Source organism: Panthera pardus, unplaced genomic scaffold (assembly GCF_024362965.1).
Source record: "Panthera pardus isolate Hobbes unplaced genomic scaffold, ASM2436296v1 HiC_scaffold_22, whole genome shotgun sequence".
NCBI lineage: Eukaryota > Metazoa > Chordata > Mammalia > Carnivora > Felidae > Panthera > Panthera pardus.
This window is the reverse complement of record NW_026526788.1, coordinates 77253521-77281255: the sequence shown is the minus strand read 5'-3', so window position 1 is coordinate 77281255 and position 27735 is coordinate 77253521. Positions and strand designations below refer to the sequence as shown.

The 27735-nt window shown below is 51.8% G+C and overlaps 1 protein-coding gene across 15 annotated transcripts in view; it reads right to left on the bottom strand.

Moving 5' to 3' along the window:
- TACC2 (transforming acidic coiled-coil containing protein 2) overlaps positions 1-27735 on the bottom strand; it is a 211914-nt gene that overhangs the window by 102949 nt on the left and 81230 nt on the right. For all 15 annotated transcript variants that reach the window (XM_053909967.1, XM_053909977.1, XM_053909980.1 and 12 more), the window contains one exon: positions 4902-5027. In XM_053909967.1, coding sequence (XP_053765942.1) covers positions 4902-5027 — 126 coding nt within the window. The remainder of the gene's footprint in view (positions 1-4901; positions 5028-27735) is intronic.

Sequence of the window (27735 nt, the reverse complement as noted above, 5' to 3'; positions counted from 1 at the left end):
TCTGTCATGCAGTTTTTACGATACGGTGCTTGCTTCGATAAAAGTTTGGTTAAACTCGGCGAGGCAGTTGAACCTGCTCATGCATACCCACAGCTGAAAATCTTTTGGTGCAAACGCTGCCCCCAAAATAAACGCATGGCTCGGGAGCAAGAGGAAAAACAGAAGCTGTAAATCTGCATGAATTCCCTGTCTTTCAACTTCAGAAAATTCTGAAGTTTCCGACCGTGGTAACTCCATAGCGAGGCTATGACACTGGCTGGAGCTATGCCCACTCCTGGCTCTCTCGTCTGACAGTGGGAATCAGAAACTCGAGCCACCAGCTGCTAGGGGCAGATGTCTCCAATCCTGAAGAGCTGCAGATAGCCAGACAGGTCGAGAACGGCACCGCCTTACCTCGTGGCTCTCCGGCTGTGGACCCCAGACCAGCAGCACCATCACCTGGGATCTTTTAGGAATGCAGAGTCCTGGGCTGCTCCCCAGGCCTCCTGAGTCAGAGGTTCTAGGGGCGGGGCAGCAATGTGTGCTGTAACTGGGTTATCTGGATGCACACTAGAGTCTGGCCTCCCTGGACAGGAGTCAGGTGAGTGGCTTTCCAGCTGTGTCCAAGGGAGAGCCCTCAAGGTCTAAAGAGACCCCTCTGTTTGGATTCCTGGCTAAAGGAACTTCCAGGATGTAACCAGAGTGCCCCGTTTTACTCTGTTTAATAAGTGTGGTTTTATTTAAAAAACAAGTTCCGCTGCTTTAAAAACGGTCTTGAAAATACTAAACAGATGGGCCATGGACAGTGTAGTCATTTGCAGAATGTTCTCGAAGGTCTGGGCCCAGGGATGCCAACGGCAAAAAGGGAAGGTCAACCGGTTTAGAGCAGGTTCGGAGGCTCTTCCCTGGGGAAGAAGCAAGGTTTGATGTCCTCCGACGGCTTTAACAGAGAAGAAGGGGGGCGTGCGAATGCCTTTCATTGTATTTGAGAACTGCCTCAGAGATGGGGGTGCCTTTTTTTCCAATTCAGAAAGAAGACGTCTTGTAAGGGAAAGATGTGGCACCAAAGAACCAATAGGTAATCGAGAGAGAGGCAGAAAGGTGGCTTAAAGCAAACCCTCCAGTTCCATGCCAAAAAAAAATATTTTTTTTAATTTTAATTTAAATTTAATTTTGAAACTTAAAGTACCAACCTACTCCTAGGGGGAGCAAACCTCTAGAGTGCACCGTCTCAGCCTTCTCTGCCCTGTTTTCTTCCCCTCTGCCTCCCCTGTCCCTACCCTACGCGGGACACGACCCGCGAGGGGATCCGAGGGTGGTGCTGTGGTTTGAATATGTGTGTCCTCCCTCAGTTCACATGTTGGAATCCTAACTCCCAATGTGCTGGAAATAGGAGATGGCGCCTTGGGGATATGAGTATGTCCTGAGAGCCCCCACAAACGGGATTAGTGCCCTTATAAGAGACCCCACAGGGGGTACCTGAGTGGCTCAGTTGGTTGAGCATCCGGCTCTTGATTTCAGCTCAAGCCATAATCTCCCAGGTCATAAGCTCAGGCCCCAAGACTGGCTCCTCACTGACGGAGCAGAGCCTGCTTGAGATTCTCCCTCTCTCTCTTTCTCTCTGTCTCCCCCCCGCCACTCCACTCCTCTTGTGCTCTCTCTCTCTCTCTCAAATTAATTAATTAATTTGAAGTCTGCAGCAAGAAGTCTGCAGCAGGGAAGGGGATCCTCACCTGACCACCCTGACAGACGTCCAGTCTCCAGAACTACAAACAATACATTTCTGCTGTTTATAAGGCCCTCGGTCTGTGGTCCTTTGTCACAGCAGCCCCAGCAGGTAAGACAGGTGGGGTGGGGCGGCAGGGCCATTTCTGAGGTTAAAAAGCAACCAGTGCCCACCTAGAATGCCCTTCGTGGTTATTCTCTGGGATCGGCAAGGTCAGGTACAGCTGATTCCTGTTACCCACAGTAGTTACATTCTATCAAGTTGTTCCGGGAGCTAAACTGTGAACCACCGTTCCCAGCAGGTAAGCTGGGTTAGGTTCCTCTAAGCCCCTGGTCACAACATTTTTGTCAACCCATCACTACGTAACCTTGTTTTCTGTGCATTTCTGTGTGAAAACATCTTATTTAATAGATATCATGGATTCATTAACATTGAATTTATAGCCAACAGCGTTATAACTCACACCTGAATGAAGCTCATCTAACATGAATGAAGCTTATCTAACATGGATATTTTCTACGGAAGGCACACCACAGCCTTCTTGCACTTAAATACGCTTCACAGCACTTCAGCACTACCTTGGGGGCCATTAAAAAAATTTTTTTTAATCTTTTTTATTTTTGAGAGAGAGACAGACATAGCGTGAGCAGGGGAGGCGCAGAGAGAGAGGGAGACAGGGAGTCTGAAGCAGGCTCCAGGCTCTGAGCCATCAGCACAGAGCCCGACGTGGGGCTCAAACTCATAGACCGTGAGATCATGACCTGAGCCGAAGTCAGACGCTTAACCGACTGAGCCACTCAGGCGCCCCCTTGGGGGCCATTTTAAGCAGCAAGATCATGAACGAAAAAGCACAAGATTACAAAAGCCATGGCCCTAAATATACCATGCAGACACCTGTTTCCAGTAAGAGAGCTACAATAAGAAGACAGGGCGTCTTCCTCCACCCCCGCTGGGAACAAGGGCCCCAGGCAGCTCAGATTTTTGCTGCTCTGCACATGTTCACAAATGACCACAAGCCATGAGCGTTGATCTCGGGGTTACAAATAAATCTTAGGAAGGGGCAAATTCACAAATATGGAATCAGTGAATAATGAGTATTCTGTGGAAGCAGCTGGTGACCAAAGCCAGACCCACCCTTGCTCCTATCAGCACTGCCTCTTTTCTACTGATTTCCAGTAAAACCAAGAAAATGAGACCCCAGACAAATGTTCAATAACGCTGGCCAGGCACCAAAGTTGCTCATTGAACTCTACCTGCACCGTTCTCCTGGGAAATAAAGCCAGAAAGCTGGCCAAGTTCTCAGCACAGATAAAATCTGTACTTGACCACTGGTTCCTTCCTGCATCCTGTGATCACTCTTGGTCACGGTCAGAGGTGACACAGCCCTACAGTGCGTCATCTTCCTTGGACTTGAAAGGGGCCAGTGATGTAGGCGGAACCCCGTGCACTGTGGGAGGCGGAAACTGGCTCTCCCCGCAGCCGAACACAGGCTGGCAGGCCAGCAGGACCTGCTTGGAATCCCAGTTCCACCACTCTCCAGCTACGTGTCCTTGAACACGTTAACGGAACCGAGCCTCAGTCTGCTCATACGTAAAATGGCGAAGGGGTTCCTAAGAGAACCCCTCACCTCCTAGGGGTATTTGGAGGATTTACAGAGACACCCAATGTGACACACTCAAGTGCGGTGCCTGGGGCACAGAAGGGGCCTTCAGAGCAAGCTTTAAGAGCAGTTATCACTGCCTACTGTGCGGTCTGGGACAAATCATTTAAAATACAGTCTCGGGGGGGGCGTCTGGGTGGCTCAGTCTTAAGCATCTGACTTCGGCTCAGGTCATGATCTCGCGGTCTGTGAGGTCGAGCCCCACATTGGGCTCTGTGCTGACAGCTCAGAGCCTGGGGCCTGCTTCCGATTCTGTCTCTGTCTCTCTCTGCCCCTCCTCTGCTTGCACTCTGCCTCTCTCCTCTGCCTAAATAAACATTAAAAAATATTAAAAAACAAATAAAAATGAAAAAAAATAAAATACGCTCTCAGGGCTGGGAGGGAACTTCAGAAACACGGACAAGACCCAAAGACACGTGAGTTCTTCTGGGAGCCACAGAACCACACAGCCAAGTCGCCCTGCATCCAGCGCTCAGAGAGCTTCCGCTTGCCCCTCTGGGTCCCTCCTGTAAAATGGCCAGGGGGGTGGGTGGGGGAGGGTTGGATGGATGGGTGTGCCCCACCAGCTTCCCAGCTCGGCGTCCATGGGAGCGCCTGTTCAGCACGCTATCCCTGGTGCCATGTGGGGTCACACACTGGGGCTGCTTTACTGATATAAACATAAATTAAAACATCTGTGTATATAACACCTTAAACTTATGCAACGTCATGTGAATTAAATCTCAAAAATGGAAGCATGTGTGTCTGTGTGTGTGTGTGTGTGTGTATTAAATAAACCTATATGTATATATGTGGGGGGGTGGGGAGGAGCATGTGTATAGAGAGAGATAGGTGTGTGTGTGTCTGTGTGTGTGTGTGTATTAAATAAACCTATATGTATATATGGGGGGGGGTGGGGAGGAGCATGTGTATATAGAGAGATAGGTGTGTGTGTGTGTGTACTGGCATCTGAACCAAGTCCTGAGGCTGATGCTGGGCAAGCCTCTTGGAAATCAAGTGCCAGTGGGGTTATGCACAGTGCACCTGGACATCTGCAATTTTTGTGGGGTTGCCGAGGCACGTAGTGCAGGTGAGGGAAGAACCCCCGCGCCCCCCCCCACCCCGGCAAAACCCGTCGGCCAAGCAAAGGCACAAGGACCCGGTCCCTCTCCCCATGGTGCTGCTGGCTCCCCTCTGCTCTGACCACAGCTCTCTGCTAACCCAGCTCGTGTCCTGGGAGGTCAGAGGCAGTCAACTGAGTCATTCCTTGGAGAGGTATAAATAGCACGTCCTCTCTCCCAGAGGACTTCTATTTTAAATAGGAGCCCCTGAAGATCACAAGGGAACAGATCTCTAAATCGCTCATTGGGGCGGGGTCTTCTTCGTGTCCCCTTAGGTCCCTAAGGCCCCAAGAAGAGTCCCCAGCCCTGTGCAGCAGAGGCGTGCAAACCTACGTAGGGGTGGCGTTCAGGGGAGGGGAGGGGAGTGGAGGGAGGCAGCCTCAGAGACTGGGCCCCGGGGTCCCACCACCAGACGCAGGCCCAGCCCCCACGGTACCTCTGGGCTGTCAGGTCCCCGGAGACCTGGCTGATGGCTTCACCCTGGTGGGGAGAGGTGGCTAACAGTGGGTTTTCAAGGTCCTCGAGGGCAGCTGGCTGGATGACATCATCCGCTATAGGTGACCTAGGGAGAGGAGAGGAAAAAAACCCAGGCTCAGAAATGTTCCTTGAAGTTTTCAATGGGTTCGAACAGCACAGTTTATCTGGACCCCCAGCAGGCTTTCCGGAAGGATCTGCTGCTACTCCAAGTGTGGCCCACAGGTGGCGCTGGCCCAGGAGGAGAAAACACAGAAACTGAGTCTTTAGAAGCCTGCAGGGCGACTTGATAGAGTAATTTTGTCTGTGGATCTAATAATAAAGGTCAGGACGCTGCTAAACATCCTACAATGCCCAGGACAGCCCCACCACAAAGAATTATCTGGCCCAGAGTGTCAATAGTGCTCAGGAAGGAGAAATCCTGGCCGGGTATCATTTCCATTTCCTAGTAATTCATTTAATCTTTTTTTTGTTTTGTTTTGTTTTGTTGTTTAAGTTTTGAACTATATGCCTTAGAAACTTTTAAAAACCGCACTGGCCCTTCATCCACTGAGAAGGTGGATACCAGACAGCCTCCAAGGGCAGCGGGCTTTGAGAGTGCAGAGGGACACAGGTCACCGTCACAGTCTGGTCAACACAACAGCTCACTCTGCTGGGAAGCCCCTTCCATAATCGGGTACATCTTACTAGTTCATCACGGAGGTCCATGAGTGTTTCTTTCTGATGAACTTGGCTCTGGGCAGCGAGGAGCAGGGCCCTCACTTTTGTTCCGTGAGCAGGCACGGATTGCAGCCTGACTCTTGCGTCGTAAACGAGGAAGAGGCGGGCCCCGTCCTCATGGAGTTTACAGTCTTAGGCAAGAGTCAGACATTTCTTAAAATGCTTGTTTAGTACCAATCGCAGTCACCACCAAGAAGGAAAGATACAGAAGGCTGTGTGAGATAAAGCCAGGAGGTCCCAGCCGGGAGACAGGGAACATTTCCTTGTTTAGGGGGTAGGGTGAGGCCACCCGGTCAGCTCGCCATAATGAATGTTCACTAACGTGTACTGTGTGCCAGGAACTGCCAGTCTAAGTCCTCATAGATATCACCACATATGATCTTCACGACAACCCTGTGAGGTGGGTACCATCATTAACCTCATGGTAATGGGGTTTTTACAGATATGGGAACTAAGGCGCAGAGAGGCTGAATAACTTGTCCCTGGTTGCACAGCTGGTAAGGGGCAGAAGCAGGATATAAACCCAAGCCTGACTCGAGGGGCAATGTTTTTAACCACCACTCTAGGCCGTGTCCCAAAGGTTGAAGAGTCAGAGAAAGACAGAGGGTCTGCAGCCACATATCTGAAAGCACCGAACCAGGAAGGAGTCGGGCATTCTAGAGCAATGAACAACAAGGTCAGTGTGGAGGGAGTGTGGATGGCGGAGACTGGGAAGGGGAGGGGTGGACGGGAGCCAGGTCCCAAGGCCAGGTCAAGGGACTGGAACTAGATCCTAAGCCAAGGAATCAGCCCCAAACTTCTATCCAATGCTCTGCCACAAAGTGCTGCCTTTGGCATTGAAATGAATGAGAGGCAGGGGGGCCCAGGGTGAATTTCCTGAAACTATGTTTTAAATGTGATGAGACCAGCACATGCCCATGACCACACCTTACTATTTATTCCCATGGACCTTGTGACATTCCCTTCTTCCTCCACGGTTCCCACCCACCGTTCCAAATCCCCCAGAACTCGATCTCGGAGCCCTGCGACCAGGCCCAAGGAGTCAGAGAGAAAGGCGTACAAGGGGAAAAGGAAGGAGCCAGCTTGGAGGCGGGACGATGGCAGGGATTCTGGATCACAATTCAGAGAATCCTAAAATACAGGCATTAGCGACTTTCCAAAGTCATAAAAAAATAAATAAATAAATAATAAAAATAAAAAAAAACCTGAATGGAAAAACATCACCCAGGAGCTCTGGCAATACACACGGAAAGCCAGAAAAGACTTTGTTCCCTTCAACACAGCCACTGTACTTCCAAGAATTTATTTTACGATGATACGATGATTAAGGGTTCGAACAAAGATGCTGATCACATCTGTGACCATAATAGCAACCCCCCCCAAAAACAAAACAAAAAAACGGGAAACAACCAAAATGTCCCACAGTAGGAGACAGTTAATCATATTAAGGCAAAGCTGTAGAAACAGACTTATTGGCAGCTGTTTAAAAAAATAAGGTAGATCTCCACATCCCTAGAGGTAATTACGTCCATCATTAACTAAAGAAATGTTTTTAAAACTGTCAGTAGCATGGGGGCGCCTGGGAGGCTCAGTTCGTTGAGCATCTGAGTCTTGATTTTGGCTCAAGTCATGATCTCATGCTTCGTGGGACTGAGCCCTGCATCGGGGCTCAGTCCTGACAGCGCAGAGCCAGCTTAAGAGTCTCTCTCTCCCTCTCTCTTTCTGCCTCTCAAAATAAATAAGTAAATAAATAAATAAATAAATATGTCAGTAGCACGATCCAGATCTCATGTGCACGTGTATATCAGTGTTTATATATCTGTGCGTATACATGTAGATATGTACACGTATGTACAAACACACATGCAGGAAACGTGCAGCAGAGTGAACAAGCACCAAGCAAGATGTGTGCCAAGGTGTTAATAGTAATTCTCTTTCAGTAGTACAATTATGAGTGGGTGTTTTTTTTTTACGGTTTTAAGTCATCTCTATGCCCAATGTGAGGCTTGAACTCACAACCCTGAGATCAAGAATCACCTGCTCCACAGACTGTGCCAGCCAGGTGCCCCATGAGTATTTTTTCCCGTTGAACTTGTCTCTGTTTTCTAGTTCTGTGCTGACTATGCACGGCTTTTACAAGCAAAATAAACAAGAAAACATATTTAAGGACAGTTTCAAGTGGCAGGGAGCAACTTCGGCTTGTACGTAACTCAGCGAAAGTTTGAAGGGATGGGACAATCAGAGTCAAGTCCCCACTTTTGTGCTGACATTTTCCACGGGCTTGTCGGCCTCGTCCCAAGGCACAAACGCAGCCACGCCTCGCTCGCCAGGCACCACTGGGGAAAATGAAGGTTCCAGTGGAGGATCTGGTGAGGAAGAGATATCTGTCTGCATATTCTGTGGGATGGCATTGTTACTTTAACTCTTTGGGAGGAATTATGTTTCAAAGCCTATCGGACACTTCTCCGATTTTTCTGAACAGAGAATCTTGAACATAATGAAATGTTTTCTCAATGACACACAATCAGCATCTTGAGTCACTATGATGTCAGTGAGGAAGTATGCTGGGGCACTAAAAGCACAATTGTACATGAAGTCAAGAGGGCTGGATTCTAGACCGGCCCCACCTTGGGATCTCAGCCAGGTGACTGCTCCATCTGTAAAAGCAAAGGCCCTGGGCTGCACCGTCACCAAGGACTCTCCCAACTCAGCCTCGCCCCTCACTCGCAGGCCGTCAGCCAGCACCTCTGCTAACCCACCTGACTCTCCTCTACTTTACGCCTTCAGTTCTCTGCTTCTCACGTGCAGACTAAGACACATAGCTCGGGGTGTTAGAATAGTGTGTAGATCAAGAGTTAATAGGCACTGATACAGGTTTATAAACCTCCCGTACAACATAATTATAATAATTTTAAAATAAAAGTGTATGTGTGTATACACATACATACATTAGCTTGAACCACAAGAAATTACTAAAAAAAAAAAAACATTTGTCAAATTCACATTGTACCAGCAGCTCCGAGGCCTTTGTGTCTTTCTAGTGACCCAGTTCTGTTCCGGATGGCTGAGAATGGGGGAGAGCTGGCTTCTGGGGAAGTGGAGGGATTCTCATGAAGCAGCTTTTCTTGGGCCAACTGCAAGAGGCTATAAATGGCTTCTAAGTTCTCCCCGTGGTGGTGCTCGGACTAGAGTGACCGAAACATTTTTCGGAGGGAAAAAAAAAAAAAAATCTGTCAGAGATTTTAACCACCAGCTGCTGTCCCCAGCTGCCAGGACCAGCCCACTATAAATTTAGTCAGGCCAGCAAAGGGTTGATTTCCCGCTGGAATGTCAGGGAGGGGCCCTGGCCTCAACAAGTGCTCCTCTGAAGGGCCATGAGTCACCCGCCCTTTAGACACTGAGGCAGAGAGGACTCTGCTTCAGAAAGGAAGACAGTCACATTCTGGTCTAAAAAGCCTGCACCTCAGCTCTACGCACACGCGAGGGACCTGTGCCCTGAGAAGGGCCCCGGGCTGAATCCAATGGGGATCACTAGATAATAACAATAATTAATACTAATAGCGGGAGTGGAAGGAAACTTTGGGAGATGATGGACACGTTTACGTCTTGATGGTGATGAAGCTTTCCCAGGTGTGCTCTCATCCCCAAACTCAGCGAGTCGCGGACATTCAAAATGCACAGCTTTTTATGTGCCAATCGTGCCTCAGCAGAGCAGTGTCAAAAGGAAATGGGGATCGCGCACTCCGGAGTTGACAGGCCGATCAAGAGCACGGGGAGTTCAAAGTCTAAAATAAACAGAACCGGGAAGGGTGGTAACAGAACAAACTGTGGTTGAAAACCAGGGTTCTCTCAGGTGGGGCGATCTGGAACGGGGCAAGCAAAGTGCTTAGCAGACAGACGAGTGCAAAAGGGTTTCTGTATTAAAAAGAGAATCTTCTCCCTCTTCTCGCTCTCTCTCTCTCTCTCTCTCAGATGGTTTGGAAGGAAAGCCACTAAGCTTCCCTTCCCTTCCCTCGGACAGGGCAAGGAAGGTCACAGGAGAAGGGACAGGGAGAGCAGCAGAAAAAGAACCACATCAAGGGTAATGGGAGCCAGGTTCTCACAGAGCATTTGCGTATACAAAAGGTGATTAGGCTCTAAAGCACTCTTGAGCAGTGTTGCAATCAGAGGCATGAGATAAACACAGAACTGGGTGTAGCAGAGTGTGTGTGTGTGTGTGTGTGTGTGTGTGTGTGTGTGTGTGTGTGCGCGCGAGCGCGCGCACTCACATACACATACCTCTACTTCCCAGCTCCCTCTGCCCAAAGAGGTCAAAAGGACGTTAAGAATCACCTCCAAGGGGCTGCCGCTGGCCAAATCTGGGAGCATTCGGGCATAAAAAAATACAAATACTAATGGGTTCTAACCCATCCAGTAAAGTAATAATCCATGAGTTCACACAGATACAAAGACACAAACAAATGCACAAAAAGGGGAGAAGGAAAAGTTCCTCTCTCCAGTACAAGGGCAACTTGTCAAAAGCGTAGGAGGAATGATGGAAGCAAAGTCACCATTGCAGAACCATCTGGGCGGTGGTCAATTCGGGCAGCCATCAAAGGTCGCTAAGGCAGGCGGGTGGTTTAAAGAAGGAAAGGATATCGTGTGCTCTTGGATCCACTTACTGGTGGAGAAACCTGGTGGGCACCAACTTGGCCAGGCATCAACCAGGATCACCATCCCTGGCGGAGGGACGGTCATCATGCTGTGCTCTGGGACATGACCCCCCCTGGGAAGAGCACAGCATCATTTCCGTGGGATGACTGACCAGAACGGCCAGCCAGAGTCTGGTCATGAGAAAACTGTGGATAGACACAGGTTGGATTTTTCCAGAATGAAAGACCTGTACTCTTCAAGGTCATGAAAGACAAGGGGAGACTGAGGAATTCTCCCAGACTGAAGAGAGTCCGCAAGCTTACGTCGAGTAGGACACATGCTTTTGGACTGAATTCGGGATCAGATGGAAAAGGGGACGAGCTGGTGAGTCTGAATGGGTCCTGACGCCTGGGTGATACGGTCACACAGCGCATCTATTTCCCAGTTGGATGGCTGCATTGGCGTGATGCTGGAGCGTCCTTGTTCCGGGGGAGGCGAACACTGGAGTGTCTATTTTGGTTTGTATTTTGGAGGGTGGCAGAGTCGTGTCTGCACCTGGCTCTCGAATGATCCAGAAAAAGAGACAGGCTAATACAGGGGAGTGACCAAGCACATGTGGTGAAGCGTCAACAACGGAGTCCGGGCAAAGGGAATATGGGAGTTTTCTACTCTTGTGGCTTTTCCGTAAGTTGAAAATTATTTCAGTAACGACAACTACTTGGGCAAAGGCACGCGGGCAAATGGCCACACCCCAGTGTCCCGGGACTCAGTTTGGGTCCTAGAGGACACACCGTGGCAAGTGATGGGGCCGCCCAGAAGGGGAGCCGTGGACGCTCATCTGGGCAGCCGGGGTCCAGGCCAGCTTGGAGAAGGCCTCAAAAGTCGGGCCAAGAATCTGCTGGCTGGGGGGCGATGGGGAGCATCCGAGATTTACGAGCAGGGGAGCAGCAGAATATTCAGCCCAACCGACTGAGCCACCCAGGTGCCCCGCAGCAGAATATTCGGGAGGTGGCACTATGTACCAGGGTGGGGAATACGTCGAAGGAAGAAATGCAAGCAAGGCCGCAGAGGAGTTCAGGTGCCGGGTCAACGTTGGATGGAACCCTGGCACCTGCAGAGGAGCTGGGGCCCGCCGTGCCACAGGCTTCGTGATGTCTGCCCAGCACCAGGCGTGTGCGGGTGCCACAGAGAGAAATAAAAAGTGATTTGGATTCTGAATATCTAATTGGCTGGAAACCACATTAGTAACTTCACACCTTGTACTTAATACCTTAGACCTACTGTACTATTATCTACTTAAGACTTATCTTTCAGTGAAGTCAGCTGTTCAGTTTAAAAGAATATTCTGGGGCACCTGGGTGGCTCAGTCAGTTAAGCGTCTGACTCTTGATTTCCGCTCAGGTCGTGATCTCGCGGTTCCTGAGATCAAGCCCTGTGTCGGGCTTTGAACCGACAGCGTGGAACCTGCTTCGGAGTCTCTCTCCCTGCCCCTCCCCAGCTCTCTCTCTCTCAATCTCTCCAAATAAATAAATAAGCATTGAAAGAAAGCCTCGAAAGAAAACAAATGTGGTTTTGATGCGCTACCTTTCCTTTTTTCTAATACAGAGAGAGTAACAGATAGGTCATAACAGGACCAGGCAGCACCCAAGCTGGGGGCAAGGCCCCCTCGACGCCGTGTGCTGCGCTCCGGAAAACGTTGGCGCAGCTCTCACCAACAGAGCTGAAACGGAGCCCCCTGCGGCTCACATCTGCTCACTCCTGTTTCAGAAAGAGGAGCAAAGCCGGTCGTCAATCAGCAAAATGGAATCTTCTGAAATCTCACATCTTCACGAGCTGTTGGCCCGTTGCGCGCCGGGCATGACCCAGCTGGCGAAGGCCAGGCGCCACAGCCACGGCACATAACATAAGGAGCACACACGCGACGCGCATCCTCTGCGGATCTCCCCGTTGGCATTTGGAGCCGAAACCTTCGTCCTCTGGCCTGAGGGGCAGGATACACCTGTGCTCTGCTTCGGCTCTAGCCTGAGAAATTGTGCTCACAGGTATCCAGCTCTGTGGTCCTGGCACCTGCTCAGGACAAGCAATGCTTTGCTTTTTTTTTTTTCAGCCCCTATGGAGAACGACTTGTCCTTTTCTGATCTGGGAAACGATGAGGTGAGAAGGATATGACCTGGCAATCCTGAAGGCCAGGTACAGGAGTGGGGCTGAATAGATAATAGGATTCCTAAAACCAGAGTCCCACCGTGCCCGGGAGCAGAGGAGGAAGCTGACCCTGACAGAGGAGGGGCCTGCCCAAGGTCTCAAGGGCATTGTTCCTACTGCCGAGGACAGTATTTTAGCATGTACTAAATGTTGTAACAAATTTAAGTAATTACAATCAAAGGCTTGATAATGACAGCAGTCATAAGAGAGCATTGTTAAGTGCTTTTATCTGCCACGGAGGGAAACTATGCACACGCTCACTCATCCAGCCCTTAGAAGGGGTGAGTGGTCAGAATTTGAGCCCAAGTCCCAAAGCACAGGATCCGGGCAACCCCACACAGTGGGGGGCCTGGCTCGAGCTAGGAACAGGCAGAATCTCCCACACGACTCCAAGCAAAGCAACTTGCCTGTGAGATCCTAGAGCCCACGTCAGGGAGAAGAGAGACTTTCTACTCCCCGATACGAAAGTCCAGCAATCTAAAGATTTAGCCTTCGCTTAAAAAAAAAAATACTAAACATCTTCAAAAACAACTTGAGAAAATACACAGCTACTTATATTTGTATGGTACCTGAGACTTTCCCCAAAGGCTGTGTTTTGTGATTCTCCATCACCCCATGCAGCTGGCAGAAAACTTCTTTTCTACAAAAGGAGACTGAGGCTCAAGGAACGAAGTAACTTGGCAAAGAGACACAGTGGCGAGAACGCAGGCCTTCTGCCGCTGAGCCTGTCCCCATGACAGGAGCCCACGCTGTGTCCCAGGTCCTTCCTCCAGCGGGCATGTCACAGTTCAGCTGCACGTGGAGGCCCCTGGGGTGGCAGGGCCAACGGGGTGGGGCTGGGGTGGGGAGGGGCACTGTGGGGCAGGAAGAGGGGATAGGCCAGCAGGGGGATCACGGCTCCAGCAAGAGGGAAAGGACAATCTACTGTGTTCCCTGCTAGCTTCCCGGCCCAGAGTCAGCAAGGAAAACGCTTCCGGGGGTGAATGAATCACTAGAGACAGAGCCACAGGGAGGCAAGCCAGCGGCATCGAAGAGGTAAATGAGCTCCAACAACGTGGGTCATACTACGCAACACTTTATAGACACTCAAAGTTGAACATTTGTCCGTTTCAGTTATGAGCTGTGCTTTTCATATTTGGGGGCCAAATTTTTAAGGTGTCGAACATTTGTGAAACGCTCCCTGAAAGGAAGGCTCTGGGCTTCTGCTGATGACTAAGGCCCCTCCCCCACTTCCCCGGGGGCAGGTGGCAGGAGGCCAGAGTGGGACCAGAAGGCAGGAGCTGGACCCACGCCAGCAATAAAGAGCTGCGTGACCTTGCGGAAAGACTCCTCAGAGCCTCAGTTTCCCCATCTGCCAAAGCAGGCAGTGGCTGGCCCCTGCCTGAACAGGGAGTGGCGAGGGTGGAGCCCAGTCACAGAACTTTTCTCTGGCAAAGGACCCGGCACCTGGGACGCGCTCCGCATCACGAATACAAACACAACAGGGAGCACGGCCTTCCCCACAGAACACCCCAGAAGGAAGCGCTTTGTCGCAGTCCCAGTCCGCACGCCCCCCCTCCCCTGCCCAGGTGTGTGCCCCCAGGTGTGGGCACACCGCAGAAACCCCTGGCTCCGTGTGAATGCCAGCACACGTCATGGGACAGGAAGGAATCCAGGTGGCAGCAAAGGGAATCAATGTTCATGAACATCCACTGTGTGCCAGGCACTATGCAGGCCATTTGTCACTTGAAGCAACGCGACAGCCCATTTCACCAAGAGCAAACGGAGTCTCTGGGCAGGGAAGTCGCTCTACCCAAAGCCACCCTGAGCCGAGCACCGTCCTGGTTGCTCTGACCCCAGGCCTCGAGGGCAGACGGGTCGCGCGGCCCCAAGCAGCATCTCTCTCCAGGATGAGCCGTGAACAGTGACAGGAAAGCTGCCGGGCGGGGTCTGCCTCCCCCAGGAAAACAGGTGAGCAGCCGGCACAGGCGAGCTGGGCGAACCCTTTCCCTCCCCGGGCTGTGGGCGCCCCCTCCAGAAGAGGAGGTTTGGACAGTTCATCGTCTCTGCTTCCTTCCAGCCCAGTGATTTTCTGACCTGCAAACCCTGAGGCTCCAGAGGTTCAGCCCCTGGCCTGGCTTGGGAGAAGGCCTGGACAGTGCCCCGTTGGCCAGGGGCCAGGTTCCTGGTTAGGACTTAAGGACGGGAGGGAGGGAGTGACCTGGTGACTCAAGGCTCCAGCTCCCAGGAGGCCTGGTGGTAGGGAGGAGGCGCAGAAGGAGACGTTTTTCTCGTGTACAACTTAATCATGCGTTAAAATTGGGCTGCCATTCCCACACCCCTTGGGGTTAATGGGCGCAAGAACGGGGGTTGATGACAAGCCCAAAGGGGAGGAAGTCATTCCAGGAGGACGAGGCAAGGAGGCGGTGCCCACTGTTCTTTTCAAGAGACAATGAACTTATCCCACCCAGGTGCTGGGAAAAGCCACACGCTCAGGGGAGTGATGATGCAGTTGTCCCCCGGATCAAAGGGACAAGGCTGAGACAAGACACCTGCCAAACGGGCCAGCACTTCTGGGGTCAAGATCCTGGCCCAGGGTGCCTACTTCTCCCGAAAGCCAGTGCATGGAACCCACAGGTGACTCTTTTCCACCAGAACACTGGCACAGAAATCAAACTGAGTCGTCCACAGGGCGGGTAGGTGGGTAGCGAGTCTAAGTACCAGACGGCACAGGCTCTGGAGAGGGTAGATCTGAGCCTGGGTCCAGCTCTGCCATTTACTAGCCATGTTGGCCCTGGGCAAGTTTGTTAACCTCTTGGAGCCTCAGACTCTGACCCTGTGAAATGGGGACAAATTGTATAACTTGAAAAGATTGTTGAAAGAGATAAGGGCTCGAAGCATGTGTAAAGCATGGTGTCAATCACATCACAGGCGCTCAATAGATATTTGCTGACGATATGGATGCATGGAAAGTAGCAACAACAGAGATGTTATCAGCTGCTGCCACCAGAGTGCCCTCGCTGCCCCTTAATTCAGACCAGGGCCGGCTTCCTCTCTAATTTCTTCGAGCGTAAGAGCGGGCATCTCAGCTCGCACGCCGGAGTTTGAACGAATGCCTTGAGTGTTTTTACACAGACAAGGCCAAAGTTTACCTGTTGGTGTTTGTAAACCTTGCTGAATCCTCAGTTTCTTCTGACGGTCACGGATTTCTTTCCCCCTGGTTCCAAAACCACACAAGTAGCACGAATACCCGGGACAGCTCTCCCTACGCACACAGAATGCAGTGAAGCCTAGACCCTCTGCAAGGAACAAAGGCATCTACCCCCAGTTCCAGAGGGGAGGGCGGGAGACATGAGGCGGGGTCTGGTCAGCCCTCGATGAGGGAGACCCTGGCACATGGCTGACTGCCAGATACCCTGGGAGCTCGACGCAGGGAGCTGTCGAATGCAGGTTCCTGGGCGAGCTGCATTGAAGGGACACGCGAGATACCGAACCTTCTCCTTTTTTAGCAGGAAGGAGGCAGCTGGAGGGCAGGCAGCCATGGGAAGCTGAGAGTCAGAAGGATAAAAGATGGAAGGAGAAGATGTTCCTGATGCCAACATGAGCCAACCTCTTACAGCCTTTTCTCTTTGGAACGGGGCTCCCGTTGGGGGAACCATCATGATGTGAACCAAGCCCCTGCCCTCGGGAGCTGGAAGCTGGGACTGCTGGCCAGAAGCCATGGCTGTAAATGACACAGATGGCGGGGGGGGGGGGGGGGGTGGCCCACGTGGCCACAGGTGCACAGGGAGAGGGATGAGGGCGGCTGGAAACAGCCACACCTGCATATAAGCCCATGCAGCAGCTGCTTTTTCTTTCCATTTTTCTCCCCAGATTTGCTCTCTGTGGGTAGAGCTGAAGTGAGTTTCCTATTCTGTTATTTTTACTTGTTTTCTGGGCAAAATAGAAATGACCAATGAAACGGGAGGACAGACAAAACCGGAGGCTAGCTGAGCGGCTTCCAAATAAGAGAACGATGTTGACTAGCACACCGTCTCATTCCCACCTAAAAATCCTAAGAGTAAAACTAAGCTCTCGGAGGGCCGCCTACATGGCTCAGTCGGTTGAGCATCGGCTCTTGATTGTGGCTTAGGTCGCGATCTCACAATTCGTGGGCTCAAGCCTCACCACGGGCTCCGGGCTGACATCGCAGAGCCTGCTTGATATTCTCTCTCCCTCCCTCTGCCCCTCCACCGCTTGTGCTCGCCCGCTCCCTCTCTCTCTCCTCCCTCTCAGATAAATAAATAAACCTTTAAAAAATAAATAAAATAAAAATAATAACAATAAAAATCAGCTCTTGGAGGTATTAGGGACTGAATCATAACCAGGTGAGAAACAGAACCAGGAATTCCTGTTTGCACAGCACGTCACAGTTTGCCAGGTATTTGCGGGCACATGATGGCACTTGCCCCCACAGTTCCATGGAGCCAGGCGGGCAGGAGTATGTGTCCCCACCACGAGGAGACGGAAATGGGGACTCAGAAACGGTTAGTGACCTGCCCGAGGGCACACAGTTGGCGAGAGTGGGGCAGAGACTCAAATATAGGAGCTCAGTCTCTAAACTGGGAGCTTTGTTTCCCTGGGTCTTCTTTTTTTCATGCCTTTTCCTTTGTCCTGAACGGTTCCGTAACCCTTGGGCCGCTCTGTCATCCCAGTGAGTTGCTGTGGAAATGATTATTGAGGTTATAGACAAAGGACCGTGACCTCGGTGAGGGACAGGGAGACAAAACCCAGCCACCGAGCCAGATTTCACATGCGTCACAGTGGGCGAGACCAGGGCACCCAGTTCTGCAGCCTTCTCCTTCGCTTTGCTCCTCTGCGCGGGGAGAGTCAGAGACTCGATCACCAGCCTCCTAGACCTTCTCCTGATTGTGCAAAAGGTACCAGGGCCTGTAAACCCAAACCACAGTTCATCCACGAACCATTTGCTTTTGGCTGTGGAACCGAATCTCCCAAGAACACACACACACACACACACACACACACACACACACACACGTGCTCTAAACTCAGCCCTCGGTCTCTCCCAGCCTCATCTACACCTGCAGCCTGGGGCCTCAAAAGCCCATAGACCCCCATCATGCATCTTCTAGTAGAATTGGTCTCTCCCAATTCCCCAAACCCTTGACCCTTGCAGGGTCCTCTCTAGGGGGTGCTATTGGCATTGTGGACGAGACAGTTTTTGGTTGTACAGGAATATCCCATGCACAGCATCCCAGACCCTCACCAGAGAGATATCAGTGGTGGCCTCTCTGGTCACAGTGACAAGCAAAACACCCTCGTACATTTCCAGACATCCCCTACTGGGCACTAGCCTCCTCGTAAAGCCTGACCAGCAGGTGTATGTTCAGGAGTATCTCTCTCTCACACACACACTGCTCCTTGAAAGCAGGGGCTGTGTCTTATTCACTTCAACCACCACTGACCACCCCCCCCCTTTCCAGGCCCGTGTCACTCCTGCAGGGTGTACTACAAACTAGGCAGGTCCTCCCTCGAGCAGTGTCTGTCTCCACAGAAATGACAAACATAAATAACCACAGTACGAAGCAGGATGAGACCAAAGAGGCCGCCAGGACTTGGCTGAAGGCACACCGCACCAGGTGTCTGGGGTCCTGGGTTTGAGTCCCACCTTCGCATGTGACTCTGGACTTGTCCGACTTTCCCTTTGGGCACCCGTAAAATGCAACTTGGATCTTCCAGTTTCCCTCCAGCTATAATCAATGTCAAGGGCTCAAACTTAGAGACAAAGAGGAAGGAGGTGAACAGAGGGACCGGGAGCAGCTTCTGTCCAGGTTTCCCAGACGGGGCGCATTTGCTCAGTGCATCTCCATAAGCGGGTGAAGCCTGTGGTGGGTCGGGCTCTAGGGTGCCTGGCCTACCTGAGGGACTAGCAACAATGCACGAGACGAAGAGGACGCACCGGGCACCCGAGAGTCCGGCCGTGGCATCTACACAAGGAGGGCAGCTCCTGACCTACTTCCTGCTCCCGCTCTCCTCCGAGGAGAATGCCTGAGCCCAGGGCAGAGCCTGTGAGCAGGAGCCCCAGGGGACTCACCTGCGCAGCACAACCGGTCCTGTTCTCTCCAAGACCTCACAGCCTGAGCTGCTCAAAGTCCACGGCTGTCGTAGTCCACTCCCCAATCCCCAGCAAACCCTTCCTTCCAGTTCCAGCTACACCAACTTCAACAGGGCCCCTGAAAACAATCGTGAAGACTCGACTCTGAAACATGTTAAGTGATTCGGAATGGACGAAACCACAGATGAAACCCAGCCTCGGGACATGGCCCCAGACATTTCCAAAGTCACTTCCAAATACTACAATGAAAACAGCTTTTGAAATGTGGCCTCATAGAGAATCCCAGAGAAAGAAGAACACAGAGTTCTTTGCCTTCTAACGAATCTCCGCCCTCTTCTGGCATAAAACAGAAAACAGCACCAGGACCCTTGAATCTCCAGTACCCGGCTGGTAGGGGCTTGGGACGGCCGTAACCCCCACCCCCCACCCCTACACACTGTCTCAGCGGCAACCGAGCCCCCCTGGGGGCCCTTCCTGACACAGAGCTCCTATTTCCACCTCCCCAGTCCACCCTTGCCTGGAGTCACCCTTTCTCGCACTACCTCGGTTGTATTTAACCCATGGCCACAAGGTCCTGTCCCAGCATCTGGCAGAGCTAGCAGATAAGAACAACAAGGATAACCCTCTGACGATGACGATGATGATGCCATTTTAAGGAAAGACCACCACTGAGAAGGACAACGAACACGGCCTGAGCTCCAAGGCAACAGCGTGCTGCAGAAAGCGCCCTCGGCCAGTGCGGGGAATCAGGACTCTCGAAGTCGCCTTTCGAGGACGTCCAGAGGCCAAGGAAGACTCACGCCGCGGGGGCCCGGGAGTCAAGGACGCCCGAGGGAAGCTCCGCGGGTCACGTGCTCGCCGGAGCCCTGAAGTGCGCTCGGCCCCGCTGACGTAACTATTCGAGAATTTAAAAGTCCCCAACTCGGAGGAAATGCAGTGCAGTTTTATGGCTAATCCACGCGCCGCCGTGGCCCGCCGGGGGTGACCCCGCGCGATCGGGTGGCACGGCTCGAACTCGGGAGGAGCCCCCGCGGGGGTGGCGCACAGCCGGGTCACCGGCGGGGACCCCACTGCGGGCGCTGACCCCGGTCCCCGACCCCAACTGCAAGCGGGGACTCCACCTATGGGCGGGGACCGCGGCCCCGGGCACGCACCCCAACGGCGGGCGAGGACCCGGCCACGCGCGCGCACTCCGATCGCGGGCGGAGACCTCGACCCTGGGCGGGGACCCCGGCCGCGGGCGCGCACCCCGAGCGGTCTCAGCGCCGGAGCGAGCCTCCCGGGCACACTCCCGGGACCCGCCGGCCGCCCCGCAGACACACTCCTCTGCCAGCAGGGGCCACAAATGCGTGCTTCGCCTCTTTCCTGCCCGCAGCCAGTGCCTCCTGGGGAAAGCGGGGCGAGCTTCGGCTACCACTTCCAGCACGCCTTTGTCTGGCGGCCAAGGTCCCGGGGACGCCCGTCTCCTCCCTGACCCCGGGCGCCCGCCCGCGGCCGCGGCGCACTTACCCGCCCGGGGCGATCGCGGATGACTCGCGCGGAGTCGCCTTCCTTCGGGGACGCGGCTGACTTTCCCGAGCCGAGCGGCGGCGCGCGGAGTCCCCACGGCCCGGCCCGGCGACGCAAACTTTCCCGGGGCAACGGCGCGGGGCGGGCGCGGGGGCGGCGCGGCCCCCCGAGGGTCGGGCAAAGTTGCAGCACAAAAGGCCAATGACTGGGAGCGCGGCGGCGGCCGGGCCAGGCTCCTCCCCCAGCTCTCGGCGCTCCGAGCGGCCCGCGCGCGGCCAGCTGCTCGCGCAGGGCGCCCGCCGCGCTCTCCTCCCGGGCCAGGAATGCGCGGGGCCGGCGGCGGCGCGCCCGGGAGCCCCGGGGCCCCGGCGGCCGCAGAGCGAGCGGGGGACGGGCGCAGCCGGACGGACGCGGCGCGGCCCGGACGCGGCTCCCGAACGCACCGCAGGCTACTTCCAGGAGCCTTTGAGTCATGACCACTTGTTACGGGTCTGAGTTTTTCCACGGCGCTTTCCACTACGCCTGGCAAAGGCGGGGAAGGCACCGTGCGAAATGCCTGAGGCCGAGGGCGGGCCCTGGGTCCCAACCCTGCGATCGGCACACAGCTGGGGAGCCGGGAGCAGGCCCCGGAAAAAGAAGGTGGGGATGAAATGGTGCCTCGCTTGTTCCTTGGAGCCAAATTCTGGCTCTTCTGTTTTCATCTGCGGAGACCGAATAACCCTGCCCGACCACAGATGCTTTAGAGTGCGCTGTGCTCTACAGTTTGCCAAACTTGATTGCCTTCTCCTGGGCCGTTGCCCTCGGAAGTAGGCAGAGACTAAAGCCAAGCCGCTTCCCGGTATTTGCAGGGAGCCTGTGTTTCCATTTGCGACTTGTTGGTTGTAATTTTTTCCCTTATAGGGCCCCAGAGCGACTCCTGCGCTAACATCGACCTCATACCCAGAAGTGGCGCTTACCTGCCTGTACCGCCCTGAAGGCTCACCCTTCCTCTGGCTATTTCTGCAGCGAGGCAGAAAGAAGGAAAAGAATTAAGAGTCTGTGGCTATATGCGGATGCCAGGCTTCCTATTTTAAGTTCGGTTTCAAGAAAGCATTGCTATATTTTATATGCAGGGACCAAAGGGCAAGAGACTCACAAATGACTCAACGCTTCCTTTCCTCCTCTTAAAGAAACAGATGCCCTTTGGGATGAGCGCTGGGGTTGTATGGAAACCAATTGGACAATAAATATCATATATTTAAGAAAGAAAGAAAGAAAGAAAGAAAGAAAGAAAGAAAGAAAGAAAGAAAGAAAGAAACAGATGCCCGAGGCTTGATGGCCCTGAATGAGAATTCCATGTAGAATAAAGAAATAGACTTTTATCACCTTCCACTAAAAAAAAAAAAAAAAAATTTTTAACACCATGCTTCTAAGAGCCACATTTCTGATGGAAATTTAAATCAATTCCTTGTTACAGACACCTAGGTGGCACCCAGGTGTCTCAGTCTGTTAAGTGTCTGACTCTTGTTTTTGGCTCAGGTTATGATCTCACAGTTTGTGGGATGGAGCCCCTTGTGGGGCTCTAGGCTGACAGCGCGGAGCCTGCTTGGGATTCTCTGTCTCCCTCTCTCTCTGCTCCTCCCCTGCTCACACTCTCTCTTTCAAAATAAATAAGTGAACAAACAAAATTTTAAATAGACTCCTTGTTCACAATGGGTATTAATGTACCCATTTCACAAGTGTGGTAACCGAGACCAAAATCTTCTAATTTGTTTCAGTGTATACCATCCACTATTGGAAAAGCGGGAATTGTAATGCCCAGTCTTCTGTGTCCTTGTGCCCTAATTCCAGGTCATACCCATTTATGGTAAAACAAACAAACAAACAAACAAACAAACAAACAAAAACCCCACTCTCTACCTTGTTAAGCTCAAGCATTCCAATTAGGCAAAGAGCTAAGATGAATTTGAGGAGCTGTCCCTTCCACGTGAAACCTGCTGGATGCATCTCTTTCATGACAAAGGAAGATACCACTGGGCTTTGAAAACCCAGTGGTGTGGTCAGCCAAGTGATGTCCCTGCACTGAGAATGTCCACATCTTAAGCCCCACGGTCTATGAATACCTGAATTTACATGGCAAAGAGGAATTAAGATTGTAGATGGAATTAAGGTCGCTAATCACCAGACCTTAAAATAGGGAGATTATCCTAGATTATCCAGGTGAACCCCAAGTAATCACAAGGGTCCTTGGAAGTGAAGGAGGGGGGAAGAAGAGAGGTCAGGGAAAGAAGGGTGACAATGGAAGCACAGACAGACAGACACGTGAAGATGCTATGCTAGCTTTGAAGGGCACCGTGAGCCAATGAATGTGGTTGCAGAAAAGCAAGGAAGTAGATTTTTCCCTAGGCTTCCAGAAAGGAACACACGCCTACAGACACCATAATTTGAATGCAGTTAAGACCCGTGTCAGACGTTTTACCTGCAGAACTATAAGAAAATAAATTTATATTGTCTTAAGCCACTAATTTTGTGGTAATTTATTACAACAGCAATAGGAAACCAAGGCGGTAGGTATCTGGTTATTATTGTGATTTACTCTTTGTTGAAGGATTTTATGAAAGTATCTTGAATTCTAGGAATGTTTCTAGCGTCTAACATTACTCACTGCAGGAGATCACTCTGGCTGAGCAAGGCTTGTCCCTAGCACTCCTCCAAGGCACCTCCACGCTCAAACAGTGCTGTGGTGTTAGGCAGCCGGCGGCCAGACAGAGCCATGGGCCAGTGTAGGATATACTCATTAGAAGACGAAGTCAAAAGGGCACCTGGGTGGCTCAGTCACTTAAGAGTCCGACTTTGGCTCAGGTCATGATCTTGCAGTTTGTGGGTTCGAGCCCTGCATCGGGCTCTGTGCTGACAGCTCAGAGCCTGGAGCCTGCTTTGGGTCGTGTGTCTCCCTCTCTTTCTTCCCCTCCCCTGCTTGCACTCTCTCTCAAAAACAAACATTAAAAAAATTTTTAAAAAAAGAAGATGAAGTCAAGGGGAGTCTGGGTGGCTTAGTCGGTTGAGCCAACTTGATTTCAGGCTCTTGATTTTAGCTCAGGTTATGACCTCACAGTCATGAGATCGAGCCCCACATGAGGCTTGGTGCTGACAGTGTGGAGCCTGCTTGGGATTCTCTCTCTCTCTCTCTCTCTCTCTCTCTCTCTCTCTCTCCTTCTGTCTCTGCCCCTCCCCCACTCTCTCTCTCTTAAAATAAATAAACATTAAAAAAAAAGATGAAGTCAAGAGCTCCCTATATCACAGGAAATTGAGATTCAAATCCCACCAAGTGATGGAGTTGACCCACACCAGAAATTCTCAGCCGGCCCACACGGTTCTGGTCCCAGCCACAGACAGACATGCTGCCCAGCCCGCAAAGCTGAAGCTATAGTGAACGTGCACTCCCTGTCTCCTCCTGCTGGTACAGAGGAGGAAAGATGTGTGCTCGTGCCTTGGGACTTGGGATACCCGGAAACTATAGAAAAAGATGGAATCGCAGGCAGAAAGCACGTGCCTTAGTAACTGCATCCAGGACTGAATCTTCACATCCGAAGGATTTCTTGGGTCTAAGTACAGGGCCAAGGCCTCTGCAGAAATGCTGTCTGTATGAGTGTTTTCAGCACTGTTTTGGCTGCTGTCGTGCAGCCGCTGCTAATCTCTCTTCTAGGGTTTCTGGGGTTACCTTAAAGGCTGCCCGGGAGGCACCCATAGTGCCTATGACCAGAGCTCTCCCACTGTTATTTGTCATTATCTTTGGGTTCCACACAAGATTTTGTTTGGAGAGAAGGTTCGTTTGGAGAGAAGCTGGGGGGCGGGGGTGGGGGGGATAAAATGTGGCAACACTGCTTTATAGAAAAGAACCATTGCTTTTGGAATCCTGGCATCCCGCCTGAGTCTCAAGAAGGAGAGTGACACCCAAGGTCAAAGGCTGCACCGGGACCGGGCAGGTTTCCCGGAAGGAGATTTTTTTTTTTTGAAATGTAAGTAGAGAGAACGGTATAATATGTATCTTACCCGCTTTCAGTATTATCAACTCATGGCCATTTCTGTTTTGTTCCCATGCTCACTTCCCCGTTGCTACCCAGATTATTTTTGAAGCAAATCCTAGATATCAACATTGCATCTGTTAATATTTCTTTTTAAAATTTTTTTTTAACATTTATTCATTTTTGAGAGACAGAGAGAGACAGAGCATGCGTGAGGAAGGGTCAGAGAGAGAAGGAGACGCAGAATCCGAAGCAGGCTCCAGGCTCCGAGCTGTCAGCACAGAGCCCGACGCGGGGCTCGAACTCACGAACTGCGAGATCATGACCTGAGCTGAAGTCGGATGCTCAACCGACTGAGCCACCCGGGCACCCCTGCATCAGTTAATATTTCTGTTTGAATCTCCAAAAGGCAAGGACTGGGAAGGGAAATTTTGAAGCCTAACTCTTCCTTCCTTTTGCTCTCTCAGCCTCCCCGCAAAGGGATCAGCATTGCCGAAGGATTGCCTACGGTCTGTCAATGAGACCACCACAAACACCAGACCTATCGTCTGAAACTCAGTGCCCGTGAGACCCACTGGACTATTGTTAAAATGCTCCCAGAGATTCTGGTTCAGTAGGTCAGGGAAGTGGGGGGGGGGCTCAAGAATGTGCATGTTAGCAAGCATGTTCTGGGCCGAGACGCTTTCCAAACCACACTGCGAGAAACTCTGAAGAAAAGTTTGGCGGTGCGGGTCACTGGTGGTCTCCAAAAGTGAGGTTCCCTCTCCCTATTTATGGACTTGCTTATGTTCCAATAATCGTGACACATGTGACATGTGACCCTCGGCCAGTGAGACAGAAAGGGAAGTCAACTGGGCTTATGGAGACACTGTCCTGAGTCTTCAGAGAAGACACAAGATGGTGTATCTCCCGCCCAGATGTCCCCCTGCCTCTTGACGTGGTCTCGAGGGCTCATGCTTGGTGTTGCCGCAGGCAGCTTGAAACGATGACCAGGAGGACATCAGCCAACAGACCACATGTGGGTAGAAGGGGAGATGAAATGAGCTAATGAATTACTCGACCTTAACAGTGCCCTGCCTCTGGACTCCCTGCAGGCGAGGGGATTGGACCTATTATGGCCGAGGTTTTCTCGTATTGGGCCATCTGTTACTTGCATCCTGAAAAGCACCCTGACGGAACGATCAACTTCAGTGATGTTGAGAAGTGCTCATTTGGCAGATACCAAACCTAAGGCTGCAGAAAGGGATGGCAAGCCACAATAAAGCAAATGAAAGACCATTTGCCAAGGGAGCCTTCTGGACTACAAAAGGCAAATTGGTGCCTAGGAAACACCCCTGCCCTGTCCACTAAAGAAGGCTTGGCTACCTGTTTGCAGTTTCCTTTAATATTCTTTTGTGGCAACGGTATTTTGCTGTGGCTGAGAAGTGACAAGCCACACGAACGTGGGGAGCCAGGCTAGAAACCTGTGCCCAAACTTGCCCGACACAAAAATACCTGCGAACTAATAAAATATTCCCTGAGCATCTGCAGTCACTGTCCTGGGTGCCCACGGGGGGGACAAAACCGTATAAGGCAGGACCCTGCCTGGAAAGACAGGCTCAAGCTGGAGAGGCAAGAAGCAGGAGCATGGAACCAGGAACACTAGCCGACCCCAGGGGTAGCTGGCACTTGTGCCTGAAGAAGGAGAGGGTACAGTGTGTATACTAGAAGTTATTTTTTACGGGCACCTGGCTGGTTCAGTGAGAAGAGCATTCAACTCTTGAGCTCGGTTGGGGTTGTGAGTTCAAGCCCCACGTGGGGTGTAGAGGTTACGTCAGTAAATACAACTGAAGTTATTTCAGTAGACTGAAAGGAACTTCCATTCTATCCCAAGACTTGCTTCTGCCCCACTGGACCAAGGGCCGCTCCCTGGACTGCCAATGCCACAATCGGATACACGGAGAAATCTGGGAAATAAGGCCGGACACTAGAAATACACAGGGCTGGCTGGTTAACCGACGGGGAGTACGTGATATCTCCCTGGACAAAGAACACACTCGCTCTTTGCTGGGGGTGTGGGTCTAAATGGAAGTTCATGTATCTGACTTGCTGGCGGGCACCCGAATAGGAGCTCAGGAACACTGAGCCCCTGAATGTTGTCCTCATGGAATAACAGGGCCTCTGGTCGGGGCACCTACGTGTAGCCAGACGGTGTAAACTTGGATACACTCAAGGAGTTTCGTTCAGCCCATCAAAATCACTTATCGAGTACCTGCTATGTTGGGGCCCTGTGCAAGGTCTCTGTGCTCACTCCTAAGGTCAGACGAGGGAATGGCTACTACACGATAGGGGCAAAAAGGGAATATTTCATCAGCCCTGCAAGAGGTACGGGGAGATTTTCCAGAAGAGGGAATACTTAAGGTGAGTTGTAGAGTATAAAAAGGTGTTACCGTATTAAGATTACTCCTCTGGGGATATTTTAATAGTTATGCACTTAACGCATATTACGAAAGAAACGTAATTAGCACACCAAACCTCTAACTTCCCAGAGATTCCCCGGGACGGAACAACATGATACAAGGAAATACAAATGAAGCAGTAGAAAGACAAACAGTAAGTAGATAGTGATACGAACGGTCTATCGATAAGGTAAGTCTTCAAGGTGGTACATCACTAAATGACATTGCTGAAATGTTGAGCTAAGAAAAGAAGGAAAGGGGGCAGGAGAAGAAACATAGAATGCTCTAGGTAGTGAGAATGAAATCTATTCTTGAATCTACCGAGGAACGTTTTGTGATAACGAGTCTATGATTAGCTCATTCAACAAAGATTTCTTGAGCACCTTCAGTGGGTTAGGTCCTCCTAGGTGCTGGCAGACAGGCGTGGACAGAAGTGACAAACCCCCTGCCTCACGGAGAATACCTTCGGGATCCGGGCTGGTGGCCACCTACATCAATTGCCAAACGAAAGGCAAAGATGATTAGGGCCTTGAGCTGTTTTTGTCTTCTAATGCCTGTGTGCTGTCTCTTGAACCAGAGTGTGGTCGGCTTGCGGGCAGAAAACCTAGTCTCCCCCAGTGCTGCCCCTGCACGGGCTTTGTCCCTGCTGTGCTGACTGTCGGCCCAGGGCTCATCCCTGCCACCTTTCCCCTCTCCTGGCAGAAGGGTCCCCTCCCCCAGGACCAGCCTCCCTCAGCCTTTCCAGCTAGGACCTCACGGCACCTTAACGTCCTTCTTCTGCAGCAAGACAGATCTCAAGGCTTCCCCCAGCCACCAGAGACCCAACCCCAAAAAGCACGCTCACCTAACAGGTGATCCCCTCAGCTGCCAGCTGGGAAAGGTGGCAAAGATACTTCCCACATGACGGCTTGCTCTCTGCCTTCCCCACTCAACAATCAGATAAAGGAAACCAAAAAGGCAACTGAAAAACTTTTTTAAAACTATAGTACTCGTTAACATTTGCGAGCATTTTGCTACCCAGCTGGCACTCTGCTAAGTGGCTTTTGTCTCTTCTCTCGTTTAATGCTCCTATGAGCCTTTGTGGCTATTGTCCTTAGCTGACAAAGGAGAAAACGGACCTGGGGGTCTCTATCCCAGCTGGCATCCAGCAGAACTACGTTCACACACAGGCTGTGTGTTTGTGAACCCAAACCCCTA